Source organism: Thamnophis elegans, chromosome 11 (genome assembly GCF_009769535.1).
Source record: "Thamnophis elegans isolate rThaEle1 chromosome 11, rThaEle1.pri, whole genome shotgun sequence".
Classification (NCBI taxonomy): Eukaryota; Metazoa; Chordata; class Lepidosauria; order Squamata; family Colubridae; genus Thamnophis; species Thamnophis elegans.
In genome coordinates this window covers 43997397-44015939 of record NC_045551.1, presented here as the reverse complement: position 1 = coordinate 44015939, position 18543 = coordinate 43997397, and the positions used below count along the sequence as shown (strand labels likewise).

The window sequence follows — 18543 nt, the reverse complement described above, 5'->3', positions numbered from 1 at the left end:
GATTGTCCCAAAGGATAAATAGCAGAAGCACCAATTAAAATCCAAACAAAATCTGGCAACGCTTAAAGTTTATAAAAATAGAAAGAATGAACAAAGAGAAGAAAGGACCAAAAAACATCAACAGCTTTATGAGACTTTTTCCTAACCTAGAGTGAAGGTTCCTGCTATGGAACTCAACCTAAGATCAGGAGTATTTAAAGTCATGCCCTCAAAGAAGGTAGCTGGTGGGCTTCATGATGTCTTAAAATATTATTCATAGCCGATTATTCAAAGATCATTCACAGTTGTACACAGCTGAGCTTTCATTAAAAAACAAAAAAGATATATTTTCCTGTAAGCTTCTTGGTGGAGATTTTGCAAAATTCACTCTTTTGTTCTCATTTTCTCAGCAATGTTACTTTTGGTATAAACTTTACTGTGAGAAAGCATGCTTAAAGTATGATTCTGAAATTACATGTCTTATCTTTAGGAGAGACTATGTACTAGGTTGACTCTATGTAGTAGAATCATGAAAGGTTATCAAGACAAAATCTGAACAATGGAAAGGTTCTATCAACCAAAGCATCTGAAAAAAAACACAAAAGAAAAATTATTATCTGAAAAATTGTATGAAGAGGTTCTTTGGGTTAGTTGTTTTTACAGTTCTCATTGTATAGAAAGACTTTTTATATATTCTGGTTTTAGCTGTGACACGTACATCGGAATTTACAAGAAATAGATATTTCTGTTCCGGGGAACTGATTTAAAACCTACCATGAAAAGAAAATAAATGAAATAAAAGTGTTTCTATTACTGTTTTACACTATAAACTGTTCTTTCCTCACCGGATGGTTTTAGTCTATGCTGGGGGAAGGGGAGAATCATAGTGGTCTCTGCAATGTCAGATTCTACAGGGAGTTGATCCTCTCTCCTACTCTCTAAAGTTTGTATGAAACTACTGGGAGAAGTCATCCAAAGTCTTCGGGGTAAAACAGTATGATCACTACACAAACATTTCCCAACTATATTTCAAGCCCAGGCTGTCGGAGAGATGCTCTCAACACCCTCAGTGACTTAACTGGATAGAACATCAGTGTTACCTCTGGATGAGCAACATTACCCATGAAAGGCAGGTTCATGGTTTATTGGTCCTTCTGGATTCATGACTCCTGATTAAATAGGCAAAAGTCCTGATGGGAGGGTTCTCTGCTAGGTAATGCACCACTTGTAACCTTGCAATGCAGGAGAACCAAGTTACAACAACCCATGCCCTCGTTCCCATCTAGTTGATCTTCTGAAATGTGTTTTATATACAGTTCCCCCTAAGGTCTATTCAGAAACTGCAACTGGTCTAGAATGCAGTGGCATCATTTCATAAATTTGTAGTGCTGTCACATCTCCACTCAACAAAACATTCCTGAAGTCTTTAGCCTTTCTTTATATGAATGGGGTTCAGATCTTTCTATCCTATAGCAATCTCTCTCTTTTCCTTCCTTTTCAAAGTGTACTTTTCCTGCCTTTCCTTTTACATTTCTCTATTTTCACCCTCCATTCCTTTTTTATTCTGTCCTATGTTGGAAAGAAACTGCAGGTAGTCCTCGACTTATGACCACAACTGAGACCAACATTTCTGTTGTTAAACAAAACATGTTAAGTGAGTTTTGCCCCATTGTATGACCTTCCATTTTACGACAGTTGGTAACTGACTGCAGTTGATAAGTTAATAACCCAGTTGATAAGTGAATCTGGCTTCCCCATTGATTTTGCTTGTCAGAAGGTTGCAAAAAATGATCACATGACTCTGGGCACATCAATGGTCATAAATATGAACCAGTTGCCAAGCATCAGAATTGTGATGACGTGATCATGGGGACGCTGCAAAGGTCGTATGAAAAATGGACATAAATCACTTGTTTCAGTGCCACTGTAACTTTGGACAGTCACTAAATGAACTAAGTGTAAGTCGAGGACCACCTGTATATAAAGGAGCTCAGGAATCTACCTATCTGCCTATTGACTTGTCAGAAAGTTCTCCAAAACTGAATGGAGCGTGACCAATTTTGCCATAGGGAATCATAGGGCTGGAAGGGACCCTTAGAAGGCTGACCAAAGTTAGACTGAGTTCAAACATTGGTTGGAGATGACTACGTAGATTGTCTCAATGCATCCTCATAAGAGAGGGAGTTGGACACCAGCCTCGAAAGTTGCTATCTGCTTTTTGCTAAACTCTTTTATTTCCTTTTCCCCCCTGGTCATATGAACTAAGGCAGAGTAGATGCAGCCTGCTTCATGCTCCACTGGCCACACATAAACACTACTTGTAAAGGGGATGAAAAAAATTCCAGAAGCCATATTCTGCATGCTCCCACCAACCCTTAAAAAAATGAATAGAATCTTCTGAATACAAGATTTCAGTCCTTTCTCCCTTTATTGAAATTACATAGCCAAGGAATTCTGCACATTTCTTGAAGCTGTGGTAAAGCAGATGAATGAAATGTAGTATTTTTTTTAAAAAAAAAAATAAGAAAATGAAATGTTGTTTGGTTGGCTATATATAACAAAATATTTTTTTTGAGAGGGTAAACAGTTGTTTTAAGAAAAAAAAAGTCTTTTTTGTTATCATAAATGATCAAACATGTAATGCTGATTTTGGGGGTGGGGGCAAGACATAAACCCAATTTTGCAAAATAAATATTGCTATATAACATATGTTTATGATTGCAAACACTTTTCCAGTGCAACCTGGCTAGTATACTCCATTCAAGGGAAAGAGATTTCCAGTGCCAGCCATCTTTTCTGCAGTAATATATTGCATGTGAAGAGGCAGCTTCTTTTTCTTGATTTAAACATTCAAGTGTCTACCCTGCAGTTGTTTACAGCCCTCTGGAAAGCATACGACAGATGTCAATTTAAGTTCTTCCCTGCAGGTATTCAATTATCAGTGCTGCAGCAGAAAGTTGGTGGCTACGTTGAGGTCATTATTAGAAGCTCTCAAAGCTTCCAAAGCATCCACTCGAGAAAATCCCATTTCCATGAGCCGTGCCACCTATGGAGAAATAAGAGAGAAAGGGAGAAACATTAAAATTCATACCAAACAGCTAACACAGTAGCATGTTTTGAAGAACTGATTGTGAATGGGTGAGATATAGCTATTACATAGCTGGTGAGATTGATTTTTTTTCTTGTAATGAAATATATTAAAGTTAATTCAACTATTTAGTTTATCAAGCAGCACAGGAATTCATGAGACTCCACCTCCATTTTAGGAGGATGAACTCCTCTGCGGATAGTACCATCTCCTATATTATCACTGCTTCTCATGTTAAGAAGCTAGACTTAATAGTTGTATTATCTACCTATCGTAGGAACAGTAATATTCTTTCTTGCTTAGAGCAATAGTAGAGATGTATGACTTATGGGTGGGACCAACGTGCAACCCATATAATGATCTTATTTCTAGAGGTTGGTTTGTAAGGGGAGACACAGTAATCCAAGTATTCTCAATGTCACCAGTACAGGAAAAAGGAACACTATAATGCTGTTTAGACTGCCTGTCAGCGTAATGTAAAAATTCAAGCCACAGTTTGCAAGAATGCACCAAGATATGGCAAGGAGCAATAATCACTTTTTCATATGGAGCTATTAATAAATATTTATCTGGGTATAAGCAATGAAACAATACAATAACTGAATTCGTTTTGAGAATGCAGCTATTAAAAAAATCCTGAAACTTGGGGAAATCCCTGTAAAATTTCCAAGCATAGCACATGACAACTATCATATGATACCAGAGTCATAAACAGGGCATGTGTTCAGTTTTAGGCAACTGCATTGTTTTTTTTTCCAGTTTGCTTAAGAAGCCTGGATACTTTATTTTGGATATGTATAAAAGGATTCAGAAAACAAAGATTACTGCACACTTCTCTATAATTGCCAGCGTAAGCAGAAGGGGGTGGGGGAATGAAAAATGAAAGGAAAAAAAAGATAGACAGACCCACAAAATCAGAATTCATTGCATGGGGCAGCCATCCATGCTATTCAACCCAGTGTCAGTTGGGTTGGCTGGGCAGGGGCACTATGAACAGCCCCACCCTCCAGTCAGTCTATTCTGCTTTGTAGAAACAAAAGAACCCCAAAGAGTCAGTGTGGTGTAGCATTAAGGTTATTTCCTTAGGAGTGAGAAGATCCCGATCCAAATCTACTTTAACCATGGACTCATTGAGACTGAGCTACCATACTCATTCCCTTGCAGCTCAGTCTATTTTACTCCAGTCTGACCTCTTAAAAGAAAAAGAAGAAACCAAACCAAATCACTAAGGAGGGAAAGAGCAAATGCTGGAGCCATCCTGGTTGTGTTCTGTTCTTCCTACCATTCCTTCCCCCAAGTTTATGAGATGTAATGAAGCAAAACAGATCTCCGTTTCAATTTTTTCCCCCAGATAGTTCGGTGTTATTGGTCATACTGCCCCAAATCTTAACAACCTACCTATCACAACATGAATATTGAAGTTATTGCTGAATTTATGGTCTGGCTCAGCTTCCCCTTAGCAAACAAATCTATGGTGGGGATTTGAGGAAAACCCATTTTAATATGTTTGTGAGCAGCTACAGTCATAAACACAAATTACAAGCTTTGTTTCTCAGAATGCCTGTATGAAAAACTTTCAAGTGGTTTCCTGATGTTCCTCAACTTGTTTATTTTTAAAAATAAGGTAGGATCGTGTTTTCTGAAGGTTGGAAACTCTTTAACTGGAAAATTCCAGAACAACCACATCTGTAATTATTTAAATCTGTAATCACCTTCTCTAAATATATATATATATATTTAATAAGAGTTTATTTCAATTTTTGTTAGAGATTTATTAGACCTTTAACATCTTCTAAACCTCAGATATAGTTCCAATTCCAATTAAACGGTTTATTATTTTGTTATTGTTAAAACGTTTTTTTCCTTTCTATTTTGTCATTTCGTGATGAAGAATGGATAATTCTCAAACAGAAAATGTATTTCTAAATGATTCAAAATTTCCAGAAGAACAATATGAGTCTTGTCTTAAAGAAGTTTTAAAGAACAGAAAATGATCGGTATTTCTTACTGTCCTCAAGTTTCATTTTCTCCCATTTCAATAATGAATCAGAGAGATGAATGAAAAAGGGAAGCCCCCGAATCAGCTCTTCTAGGATTAACTGCCACACTGCTACTTCAGTTTTAAGAAGTTCATTCCTAGGGCTTTGTGTTCAGCTCTACCAGAGGCTTCCAGCTTTCCTACCCCCACTTTCCTCTCTGCACTGGGTCTCCTAGAGCAGTGGTCCCCAACCTTTTTATCGCCGCGGACCAGTCAGCCTTTGATAATTTTACCATGGCCCGCTGAGGGCGCGCAGGAGTGGGGGGGCGTTGTTCGCGCGCGCTGTAAAATGTAAAATTTTATTGAATATTAACTAGGTTGCTTCTTTTAAGCTATTTTAATGTTTTAAAAAGTAAAATCTGATTTGACAACATTCTCAAGAGTAGTACATGAAAATTTGGCATAAACCTGCGTTATTCTTAGGTGAACATTCTGAGTAAGTTCTAAATAGCCGAATTTCTCTATTTCCTTTTGAGCCTGTATCCGCAAGACTCCATGCAACACATTCAAGGAACTCATATCCCTCCATGAAGTATGGAGCATTCCCAGAGTTTACAGAATACGCATCTTGACACCATATTTGACTCTTCACAAGGAGTAGAATACACAGCTATAAAACGGGAAGAAGCAGACTCGGTCGGGGGGCGGCAACGGGCGCTTCACCAGGCGGGTCGAAGGAGCCGCAGTCGGCTTGGCATTCGGGGCTGGGCGGGAGGCCTGGCGCACCGAAGCCTTCGCCTCTCGGAAGTGTCAGCGAACCGCCTGGCGACACGGGAGGTCGGCCGCCTGCCCCCTCCCCTCCATGGGAAGCACGAGGCTCCGCGTTGTTTCAGCCCGAGCGGCCGCCAGGCCAAGTGCGCGCCTTCGCCTGGAGAGCTACTGTGGTGCCAGGCTGGGCGAAGGGAGCCGCCGGCGGCGGGCGGGCGCCCTCCCCTCCCTCCCGCAGCGGAGCCTCCCTCGGCCTCTCGGAACGGCGAAGCTCCCCAAGTTCCCCCGAAACGGCCGCGCTGCGCCCCTCCCCCCCGCAACCTTAGTTTCTCCTTGGGAGGAAAATGCAGCGCCGCCGCCCCCTCCTTCCCCCCCTCGTCATTCCACGGGGCAGGCGGGCCGGGCGAGTCCGCGGACAAAGTTTCGCCTCCCAGGCAGCCTCCACCAGCAGCATCCCAAGTTTGGGCCGAGGCCGCCACCGCCGCCCCCTCCCTCCCGGGGCGAGCAGAGCAAGAGGGCGGGGGGGAGATCAGCTCTCATGGCCCCCGGCCGCTGCGCGGCCCGGTGCCAGGTACTCCACGGCCCGGCACCGGTCCACGGCCCGGCACCGGTCCGCGGACCGGGGGTTGGGGACCACTGTCCTAGAGCATAATGCATTTAAAGAAAAACTTACCCTTATGCTTTGGTAAACTATGTATAATCATAACAAAAAAATAAATGACCGTTAAATAAGGCCCTTAGATACCTCGCATATTTTGATGTTGCCATTCAGAATAGTTGCCATCCTTTTTTTAAAATACCTTAATATAGGTAGTCCTCAGCTTGCAACCATAACTGAACTGAAAATTTATGTTGCCAAGTGAAAACTTTGTTAAATGATTTTTGCACCGCTTTACGACTTTTCTTGCCACATTTATTAAGTGAATCACTGCAGTTGTTAAATTAGTAACACGGTTGTTAAGTGAATCTGGTTTCTCCATTGACTTTCATTGTCAGAAGATTGCAAAGGGGACATAAACACTGGGACACTGCAACCATCAGAAACGTAAGTCAAGCATCCAAATGGTAAATCATGTGACCTTGGGGATTTTGCAATGGTTATTAGTGTGAAAAATGGTTATATGTCATGTTTGTAGTAACTTCAAACGGTCACTAAGTAAACTCATGGACTGCCTGTAGTAGGGTAAATATTTCTATATGATGCTTTCACAATTCTCTGTCTATTAAATGCACAATTGTTTTTCCTTTCAACACAAGGTCTTGAAAGCAGGTAAACTTTGGGGGAAAAAAGCTCTAACTGAACACTCCTATTTCTGAATGTACAAAGTAGATGGAACATTTAAAGAGGATACTATTCTAGTACCTGAAAATATAATACACAAGTTGATACATTATCTAGCAGTTCAGATGTATTCTTATTGTGGGTGCTAGGCATACAGTGGAATAGTTCACGTTGTATAACGTGCATGATTGCTTCCCTATATTTAGTGAAGAGATGCCATGTGATTAAACAGTATGTGATTACTCATACTGAGCAGTAAGCATGGAAAAAAGTTAATGTGCTTAAGCTTAGCAGAATCATGTTTGTGATTTTCATAAAAGGAAGATGTTACCTGTTCTTCAGAAACTTCAGCTGGAGGCCGTCCCTCCTGCACAGTTGGGTGATTATCCAGATAATTTGCATTAGGTCGGTGACGTAAAGGAGGAAAGAAACGGTTCCAATTAACCATTCCACCCTACAATAAAATATTCTCAGATTACTCTTAAAAATACAAAAACATACAATTGAGTATGAATTAACTTTCAAATTAAAAACAAACAGCAAATTATAGGAACTGTGTAAAAATGAGTGATTTAAGTAATTCTGCAAAAACTCGACCATACAACCAACCTTTCTAGGAGCCAGTGGAAGTTCCCTACATCAAGTTCATGGTTGATTCCTTTGTTCACTTACATTTGGTTTGGTTCCTTCAGCTCTGAAGGACTGGCCTATAGAATGCATAAATGATAGCTTTCTTACATCTGACCACTAAACTCTCCTTTTTTCAGAATGTTGCAGTCTTGGTATCTGTGTATGTTTCATCTTTGATTTTCAAGCTTCTATGGCAGTACTTTCAGCATTTGGGAGTAGGTCAGAGGTGGATTCCTACCGGTTTGGACCGGTTCAACCGAACCGGTAATAACTTGGCAGCCTGGATCGCTGGAACTGGCAATGACCCAGGCCTGCAAGGGCCCCGAACCGGTTCTCTCGGCGGCGCCATAGGCACTGCCAATTTTTGTTGGATTGTGCATGCGCACGTAGCTTGCATTAAATGTGCATACAAAGTGCACGGCGTGTCCCTGAGCAAACCGGCAGTAGTGACAGCTGAAACCCACTCCTGGAGTAGGTAGTCCTCAACTTACGACCACAATTGAGCCCAAACTTTCTGTTGCTAAATAAGACATTTGTTAAGTGAGTTTTGCTCCATTTTATGACCTTTCTTGTCACAGTTGTTAAATGAATCACAGTTGTTAAGTTAGTAACACGGTTGTTAAGTGAATCTGGTTTCCCCATTAGCTTGTCAGAAGCTTACAAAAGGTGATCACAGAAATCTGAGTCAATTGCTAAACTGTTGTAAATTGAGGATTACCTGTACACTTTATGTGCTCCATTTCAAGGAGAGAGAAAAATATCTTGAATATATAGTGTTCTGCTAATAGAAATATTGGGCAATATGCATTTCACTTTTCTCTCCATACCTTTCTAATTTTAACAATGTCCTTGCTTCCACCACTTTTCCTTTTTATTAGCCACATTTAAGTAATCCATTGCAATTTAATACAGCTTAACTGTCATCTCCAACATCCACCCCATTTTTCCTATCAATGCAAGTGACTTGGTCTTTTATACATTAATTTTCAGATTCATACTACTTGCTGCATAGTACCATGTAATATTCACTGTAAATTAGCCAACAAGGCATATACAAAAAAATACATGTTTCACATTCCCTATCATCTCCATTTCTTATTTTAAGATTAGCATTATGGATAAATGTTTAAGGAATGTTTACTTCCTGCTTAGCAGTACAGCATTAGCTAAACTTTTCATTTGTTCTCATGAATGTTTTACTTGCATCTACACCATTCTTCTCTTCCAGCAGGCAATTATAATGTTTCCTCAATACAGTTCATAATTAAACCCTACTCGCAGAATCATATGTTTTCTCTGAATTAAAAACTATTCAGCCAACCTTCCACCCATTCAGAATAGTTTGTGATTAAAATGGTATATAACAGAGGTGGGTTGCCAATTTCTTTACTACTGGTTTGGGTGTGATCCCGCACGTGACACTTCTGTGCAGAAGCATCCGGGTGGGTGGGCAGAGCCTCCTGCCGCCGCTATTAACATTTCGCCCATCCAGGCCGAACTGGCAGCAACCCACCTCTGGTATATAAGCTTTGTAATTAAGTAAATACAGTATAGTTTTCAATTTTCAAATAACAAAAATCTGATGTACCTGGCAGAAAGTCACACTGCACTTCCCAAATTTTGCTCACTTTCAGATCTTGTAATCTTTCAAGAATAATGTCAAATACCTTCCAAACCATATTTAATAATAACATCCCCTTTTCTATTGAGGAAAAAATAACATTTTTGTAATCATTGGGTCCAACACATTCTTCTTACACGTTAGACACAGACCATATCTATATTTTAATATTCCTCCAGTAATATCATCTATACCTGCAGCCTCATTGGCTGTCAATGATCTAAATGCATTTAAAGGTTCTTTTTCATCATTTTGTTTTGGGCTCCAAAACATATATCATTTATTTCAATTCCACTTTCTGGCATAGCACTATCATTCAATACACTTTTCTGAAATACTTTTTTCAGCATTCCTTTCTTTTGGATTTCTCTCAAATCATTTCATCACTATTTGTTTATTCAGTCTCTCAGGGGCTACTTATTTAGCCTTCTTCACCCATTTTCAGAATAGTTTACTATTTAATCAAAATCAATCTGCACCTTAACTGTTTCAATCTCAACGGTTCTGTGCTTGCTTTAATTCTCTGCAATTTTCTTTTTATATAAACTCTCTTATACACATTTCTTATACTAATTTTTGGCTTCATGCACATGCAATATTTCTCATTTGGTTACATTTCTTCAAGTTCAAGAAATAGGATATCTTCGAATCTCATCACTCTTATATCATTCCACTCTCTCTTAATTCATAAACCTATAGCATATTTAGTTTTTATTTCATTAATGAAATCATGCACTTTATCATTTACACTTCATACATTCGAAACTCTCATTTTTCCATATGTTGTAGTCATTACTGATGACTTCTGTTGCTCATTATTCTTTTGCATAATGCTTTTTAGTAATTTATCAAAAATATAGACTAGTTTACTAGATTTTTGTGCCATATGCAATAAAGATAATGCCAAATTTGCTACATTTTAGCCAATATCCCATTAGTACAACTAAAATCCTTTATCCCCCTATTGTGTTTAATCTGGAGGCTACCTTGCAAGTCAACACACTGTTGCTACAACTCATGATTATGGTTGATATACATTCATGATTCAAGTTTAACACACTGAATTGGGGATATTTATTTAACACAATACCACATGTTTATTATCCTAGCAGTTCAATATTGTATTGCCACCAGAGGTGCTATTCAGCAGGTTCTGACTAGTTCTGGAGAACTGATAGCAGAAATTTTGAATAGTTCGGAGAACAGGTAAATACTTCTGACTGGCCCGCCCCCATCTATTCTCTGCCTCCCGAGTCCCAGCTGATCATGAGGAAATGGAGATTTTGCAGTAACCTTCCCCTGCCACGCCCACCAAACCATGCCCACCAAGTCACACCCACAGAACCAGCAGTAATTTTTTTTGAATCCCACCACTGATTGCCACCCAACTTCCATTAAAATCAATCAGGATACATTATTTTGAAGGTGCTAGATAAATATAAGTTCTGTTTTTCAGCAGTTACTCTTAAGAGAATCTCATTTAATTGTAATTTTGTTTCTATGTTTGTTCCCTTTGGGTGGTAAATTTTAAGTAATCTGGTAAACTAGTCTATATCTTTGCTAAATTACCAAAAAGCATAATGTGAAAGCATAATGAGCAGCTATGTAGCCTTTAATGATTTCTAAGGAACATACAGTAAGCTGTATATGTTCCTTAGAAACCAGTATTTTGTACAATTATTATATAAGGTTCAAATTAAAAAAAAAGCATTTCTAAAATCAACTAAAGGAATAGTTCACTAAAATGTTGTAAATGCAAATAACTGAATACTAATAAAAGAGCAAAATAAAGATTAGCATTTCTTTTTTAATTTAAAAGCAGTGGCAATTATAGAGGTCATCAACTTTAAAACAGTTGGTTTGATTTTACTTGAGATTATGTAAGAGTTAGAAATTATCTAAGGCACATTTTGCATGATAAAACATTGTCAAGCTATAAAACCAACACTGCAATTGGTATGATAAAGAAATTATCATTGTTAAGTTTCTTGAAGGCTAGGCAAGAAATTGCAAGATTAAAGTAAAGATACAAAACTCAAATTAATTCGATTTCTTATAACATTATAAAAATTATTATGAAGGAATTTCAGCAGCCGCTGTGTATCAAGTGTGAGCTTCATTTATATTGAAATCAAGGTTCAAATTCTTGCCCCTTTTTCTTCTGTGAAAGTGATGCAATGAAGTGGAAGCTACTCTCTTTTAGGTGAAAGGATGGCTTCTACCAGTCTCTTGTTTTGATATTGAACTGAACTGGTATCAGCTGTTTGCTTGTTAGTGCATGAGAACTTGCTCTCATAGCTGTAGACAAAAAATATAGGATGTGTTATTTTACTTCTGTGCTAAGTCACCAATGGGGGGAAAAATGAGTTCTTAAATTGTATTCCCTTATGATAACTGGAAAATGATCTATCTTAAAATGTAAAAATCCTGTCCATTTTCAGATGTTGCTGTATTACGGCACCCAATAATTCATTGCCAATGATGAGAAGTGCTTGAAAATATAGTTCAGATTCTACAATCCCTACAGATTCTACAACAGCACAAGGAATCCTGTTCTTAAATTCTATGTTGTTTTTGTTTTTCACTGTCTGTCTTGTGATCTGTAGCTAATTGGAATGTAAATATGCTGCTTCATTTCAAAATTCCAACACCTTTAGAGAGCTGTTAAATAGCATGTCATTAATAAAGGTCACCAAAATACATTCTTACTGTATGTTCAGATATGTGATAAATAAGGATATTTCTCTCAGCACTGAGAGAATTCTAAGACTGCAGTTACCATATATACATCTGAACCTGTATGTGTGATGTTGTGCTATTGCACATGTGTTTGTAAATTTCACCATTGCTATAACTCAAATTTTAAGAAGCTTCTGAATTTATTAACTATATAATCTTGTTAGTTCAGATCATGCTTCATCATTCTGGATGAAGTGTTTATCATTACAAATCTCACACTCTCTGATAATGGTCATGCTGGCTGGGTATTTAAATCACTAGTAACCAAAACATCAGTATGAGGCCAAATTGAGAAAAGTTTGTTTAGACTGTCATGGCTAGAAAACATGTTAGTGATATTTCAACAGGTTTAAATCAGATGTGTTCCCACCCACATCCCATGGGCTCTATGCAGTCCTGGATAGCTAGTAATGCAGACCACAAGATCATAAAAATAAAGGAAGTTTGTTATTTATATTCATTAACTTTATTGTGTATTTTATATGTGGTCCATAATAATTCCTCTTCACTCAAGCTAAAAGGTTGAACACTCATGGTTTAAATGTAAATCCTGTCCTTGGAACAAACTAAACAAGCACAGAGCACATTTGTTTTTAGAATAAATATAAGACGATGTTAAGAAAAGAATATTGTCACTGCTTGAATGGCATTTGTAACATTAAAAAAAGTCAGAAACAGTAAATGCTAAAAGCAATTTTGTGGCTTTGAATCTTCTAGATTCATGCTTATGAATGCAACTAATATGTGGCACAAATGCATCAAGCAAAATTAAATCAAAACTGAAATAGTCAAAAAGTTAAGTAATTTGACTCAATTTGCACATTCAATGACATCATTTAAGAAGAAAGTTCACCACAGATTTAACAACAAAGTCACTATAAATCAAATCAGTAAAAATAAAAATCACAATCAAATCCAACCAACCATAAAAGTGTTAAAACAATAGGGAAAGGAAGTTAGTTGTTGTTGTTATTATTATTTATCGCAGAGTCAGCCAGATGTTCAGACTGGGTTTGGCATTTTTGTCTATCAAGTCCTTATCAAGGACCATGCATGTGCTTTGGCTGCAAAAAGGGCCTAAATGGGATGCCATAGAGCCGGGGCGGATGGGTGGAGCCAGCTGTGATTTCCGCTACCGGTTCGTGCGAACCAGTCCGAACCGGCAGAATTCCACCTCTGATACTATCTTTGCTTGCTTTTGGCCCAGTCATTCTATTTCTATTCACAGATTTTTGTATTTTGTTATCTTCTCCAGTTCTTTCTCTTCTATTCTGCTTTCTCCAGTATACTGCCACATCCACTATCCAGACTTTTTTTGTCTTTTTTATTGACAATTGTTAAGTCTAGGGTGTCATGTGGCAGGTGGTTTTCTGTTTGAATTCTAAAGTCCTAGAGGAATTTAGCTTCTTCACTTTCTATGACTTTCTCTATTTTATGGTCCCACCAGTTCTTGCTTGCAGGCAAATGATATTTATTGCAGATCTTCCAATGGATCATTGTTGCCACTTGTCATGCTATTGCTTATAGTCAGTCAGGGCGATCTTCTTGAAGCAGCCTCACCAGGTGGTCTACTGTTTCTCCAGCTTCTTTGCATAGGAGGCACTTGCTGTCTGTTGCTATCTTCTCAATTCTGATTTTGTATGTATTTGTTCTTAAGGCTTGGTCTTGTGCAGCCAGAATTAGTCCTTCTTTCTTTGATTTTCCTGCTCTTAGCCATTACCAGGTCTTATTATTATCTACTTTCCTTGCTATTTTTTAAATGCACTGGCCATGTAATGTTTTGTCTATCATGGCCCTATTATGTTCTTCATTTGGTTTTTCTTGTAGGCCAGTTTGATCTCTCCAGAAGTCAGTGAGCCTTCCTTCTTCAGTACATCTTCTTCATTGTCCTTCAGCTATTCTTCCAACTCCCTTTTCTTCAACCTTCTGATATACTTGCAACATTCCATGTCCACATATTTTCCTTGGTAGGTAGAGTCTATCAACGTCACTGCAAGGATGAAAAGGCACGATTCATTGTCATCATTTCTCTGACCTTTCTGTCCATGACTTTTAGTTCTGCTTGAGTCCAGTACATTTTTCCAGCTGTGTATCTAATGACTGGAATTGCCCAGGTTTTGATTGCAGATCTTCACTCTCTTGATATATTCACTTCTAACCTTTCTTTTGATTTCAATGTGCCTGATGTTGTCTGCTTGAAGGATGCCTCGGTACTTGTAATGAACATCGTCATCCAGACTTTTGATGTTATTTCTATCGGGCATCTTGCTTCCTTCAGTTTTCACTATCCCCCCCCCCCCCCATTTGATGGTGAGTAGGACACATTTGTTCAGTCCAAACTCTGTGGCAGTAACATGGCTGTATGTATGGAAAGTGTTGAGCAGTGATCTATTTCAGATAATGTTTTTTCATACATCACAACCGGGACATTTCAGGGTTGGCAAGAACCTGACTGCCTGCATGAAGCACCGGCTCATCTCCTCACCAAAGCATTCTACTTGTGTACAACATGTGTACAACATGCTTTTCAACTGCTAGGTAGGCAGAAGCTGAGGAAAGTGATAGGAGCTGCCACACTATGCTAGGGCTTAAACCACTGGAGCAAAGACCATCTCCAGGATCATTAAGCCACCGCTCTTTGTAGGGAAAGCGAATGAGTTGAATTACAAATGCCTTGGAATGATGGCTAGTGTTAAAACAAAAAAGGAAAGAATAGAAACAATAGTTGAACAAAATAAATACTTTCATCAATACAATATTTAACCAGTTTTTGGAAGCAGCAGCAGCAACATCAGCTTTTGGAAGCAGCCAACTATATGCTTGCAAGCTATTGAGAAAAACATATAACATGATCAGACAGCACTTTTTCATAGATAGCTTCATACATAGGTGGTGTTCTTTTGTGAAACTATTATATGCATTATCTGGAAATAGATATGCCTTCTTTTAGGAGTTCTGCTTTATGTCATGCCTTCATACTGTAAGTTTCATCATTCTGCCACTTCAGTATATTCCTGTAGTTTATGCATTGCTTGACCAAAAAGAGATAATATATGACCAGATTTGTCCTGACTGACATTCTTTGGGTATATGCAGATATTATAGTTAGTATAGATCTATTATTGCTAATATGGACCTTATGTTATTCAAATTTTCTCTATGAATCACTTACATAAAACATAAGTTGGTGTGGGGGGGGCTTTGCCCCACCTTTGTTATTTTTTACAAATAACACAAGATCAATATATCCATCCCCCCCCTCTCTCTACACACCCACCAAATAGTTTCTGAAGTTTTTAAGTGCATCCATAAGTTTTGAATACATACAATTCTGAATATTTTTAATTGATCTGGCATTGATTATAGCATCTTGCTGAATTATGTACTATCATCAAGAGAAAGACAGCCATTGCAGTTTTCAAACATGCTGTAAAGCAGGGGTGTCCAATCTTGGCAAATTTAAGACTTGTGGACTTCAACTTCCAGAATTCCCATACCAGCCAGTTTGGGGGATTCTGATGTTGAAGCCTACAAGTCTTTTAACGTTGCCAAGGTTGGACACCCCTCCTCTAAAGTAAACCTATACAGAAAATTTCAAATTACTCGTATGTTAGACAGAGAATATCAGCCAGATGAAAATTCTGTCAGTAAAGTATACAATAATTAAAGTGTCACAACATGAGAAACAGATCTTGTTACTGTTTCTATATCTCAGACTAGATATATTTCTTGCAAAATAGCTTTCTCAGTCAATTGGTTGAAGATTATACATCTTATGTTATATAATCACTGTTACTAAGCAGCAAAAACATTAAAAACAAACCTTTTTTACTTAACAGGAAGTTCAATTTTTCTATGCTAAATGACAGAATGATTTACTTCTATTACTGCTTAGTCTTATTTTCTTTATTGGAATAATACTTCTAACTTACCTTATCTAATCTCCATATTAATGTCGCTAAAGTATGTTTAATAAGGAAAAAGTGCTTATACCAGAGGTGGTATTCAGCAGGTTCTGATCGGTTCTGGAGAATCGGTAGCAGAAATGTTGAGTAGTTTGGAGAAACAGTAAATGCCACCTCTGACTGGCCCCGCCCCGATCTAATTCTCTGCCTCCCGAGTCCCAGCTGATCGGGAGGGATTGGGGATTTTGCAGTAACCTTCCCCTGGAGTAGGGAGGGAATGGAGATTTTACATTATCCATCCCCTGCCACGCCCACAGTAGTAAAAGTTTTTGAATCCCACCACTGCTGTATACCACCCTATTCTTAATTCATCAAATATCCTGTAAAATGGCCTCCAAAACATTAATTATTTTTACCACAATATATTCACTCAATATCCTCCCAATCATTTAAGATTGGGATATTCTCCTTTATTGATTACTCTAAACTACTTTAAAAAACTAAATTTCCACTCTAGTTTTTAAAAAATATTTTATATGAATACAGAATTCAATTAAAGTTCTAGTTAATCATTTAAGTCTCTCTAATTTTTAGATTCATTTTTACATTTACATTCAAAGTCTCAGGTTGTTGGTTTTTTTGCAATTCACTTGTTTACTGTCTTATTTTACTTTATTTTTCACTTTGAATTCTGTCCTTCTGTCATGATGATTAGATAATTATATTTCAGTCCACGACCAGCTTAAGAGTCTGCAATGGAATTTTGTCCTACTTTGGGCATATGATCATCATAATAAACAGACATATAGTATTGACAAAGCTAAGAGACTGATTGCTAAGCAAGTCTGTGAATAACCATTACTGAAGGTTTTTGTCACTTCAAGATAACATTTCTTTCTGAAGTGAAATCTGATTTCTTATTTTTATACTCCAGGTGAAGAAGAAGAAGAAGAAGAAGAAGAAGAAGAAGAAGAAGAAGAAGAAGAAGAAGAAGAAGAAGAAGAAGAAGAAGAAGAAGAAGAAGAAGAGCTAGTGAGCCCTTCAACTCCTACAGGGTGTTTTTTCCCCCTGAATGGATGGTTTTATAAAACTAGATCTAACTACAGGAAATTTAGAAGACACAAGTTAAATAATTAAACCTTCATTTTATAAAACAACAGGATAACATTTATGGAAAAATAAGCTCCTATTTTTGGGAGACCTAGCTACCTGCCTTCTATCTAAAGGTCAGATAACAGGAATTCATGGTAAGTAAGTTTCCGCTTTCTTCTAGCTTTGCACAGGCCATCCGTCTTTTCAGGATGTAACAGAGCAAAAGTACCCAGGGGTGAGCTTCCTAGAATTCTTTAAATTATTATTGCCTATTTTGTTACCATTTGCAAAGGGTATATTTGTCTTCCTTGTAAAGGTTGGGAAAGTATCATTACTTTGTATAGGTCATCCTAGAAACAAAACTTTAAAAGCTGCCATTTTGCTGGCCTACTATGATAATAAGCTCTGACAACCTTCAATCAATCTCAAAATAATAATTTTTTCTTGATACCAGTGCACCTATAAGAAGTGCACCTATAAGAAGTCATAAACAAGGCCACTAGATAATTACATTTTTATTCTTCTCTTCAAGCAAAACTCAATATTCTTGTCTAGTCAATGGAGGATATGAAATAAGTGGCCAAAATAAAGGAAGAGAAAAAGGCCTGACCCACAATTGTGGGTCAGGCCTGTGGGTGTACACAACTCCCTTGATGTAGAAGCTTTGTAGTGATTGCTGCTACCACCTGTCTTCAGGGTTTTCATTTCACCTTGCTCAAATCATAGCAAAATATATTTCAATGTCTTTGTAAAAAGGTATCTAATGATAAACAATTAGTACATAAATATTATATTAAACATACAAAGTTTATACCCTTACCCATTATTTTTAGTTGTTGCTTTAATTTATACTTTTAAAGAAGCTTTTTTAAAAATAGATTCCTCCTCCATCTGAATTATACTTGGATTTCTCTTCCATTACCTCTGAAGGATGGAGGGAGTTAATTTGGAGCCTGCTGGAAAACACCATTTCTCTTCTCACACTTGGTTCCTGTGTTTCTTGTTTAATTTTTTCTATCAAAAAGGGAAGGGCTTGGGCCAATCTCACTGCAGAGGTAATCTTCAACCTTGCCTCTGTTAGAAAGATCTGCTTTGAAACAGGAGTGTATGAATATCCTCCCTGAAAGTAATCGGTTGTTCTTGTGAATGCTGGATAACATCACCAACAAAAGAGAAAAAAGGAAATAATTTTGGCATCAAATAGTGGACTTGGGCATAAATGTAAAATCAAGGAAAAGTGTAAAGCTGGCCAACCTCCAGTTCATGTCCATAAGACAACATGTCAGCATATGTATCGGGCCTTTTGCTCAAAGAAGCAGTTTAGAGCTGCCAAAATCCAATTTAGATTCCATGCAGAAATGATAGTCTACATAACGAATCACACCTGGATTTAAAAGAGTGACTTCTCTCAAGGAATGCTTAAATTACAGATATATGGAAAGAGGTCCAGGCCTTTTACAG

The 18543-nt window shown here is 37.8% G+C and overlaps 1 protein-coding gene across 1 annotated transcript in view; it reads right to left on the bottom strand.

The window, feature by feature from the left end:
• Positions 1 to 2381: 2381 nt before the first annotated feature.
• UBAC2 (UBA domain containing 2) overlaps positions 2382 to 18543 on the bottom strand; it is an 87104-nt gene continuing 70942 nt past the window's right edge. The window contains exons 8-9 of the mRNA XM_032226408.1: positions 7427 to 7549; positions 2382 to 3025 (exon numbers count right to left, since the gene is read on the bottom strand). Coding sequence (XP_032082299.1) covers positions 2918 to 3025; positions 7427 to 7549 — 231 coding nt within the window. The 3' untranslated portion in view covers positions 2382 to 2917. The remainder of the gene's footprint in view (positions 3026 to 7426; positions 7550 to 18543) is intronic.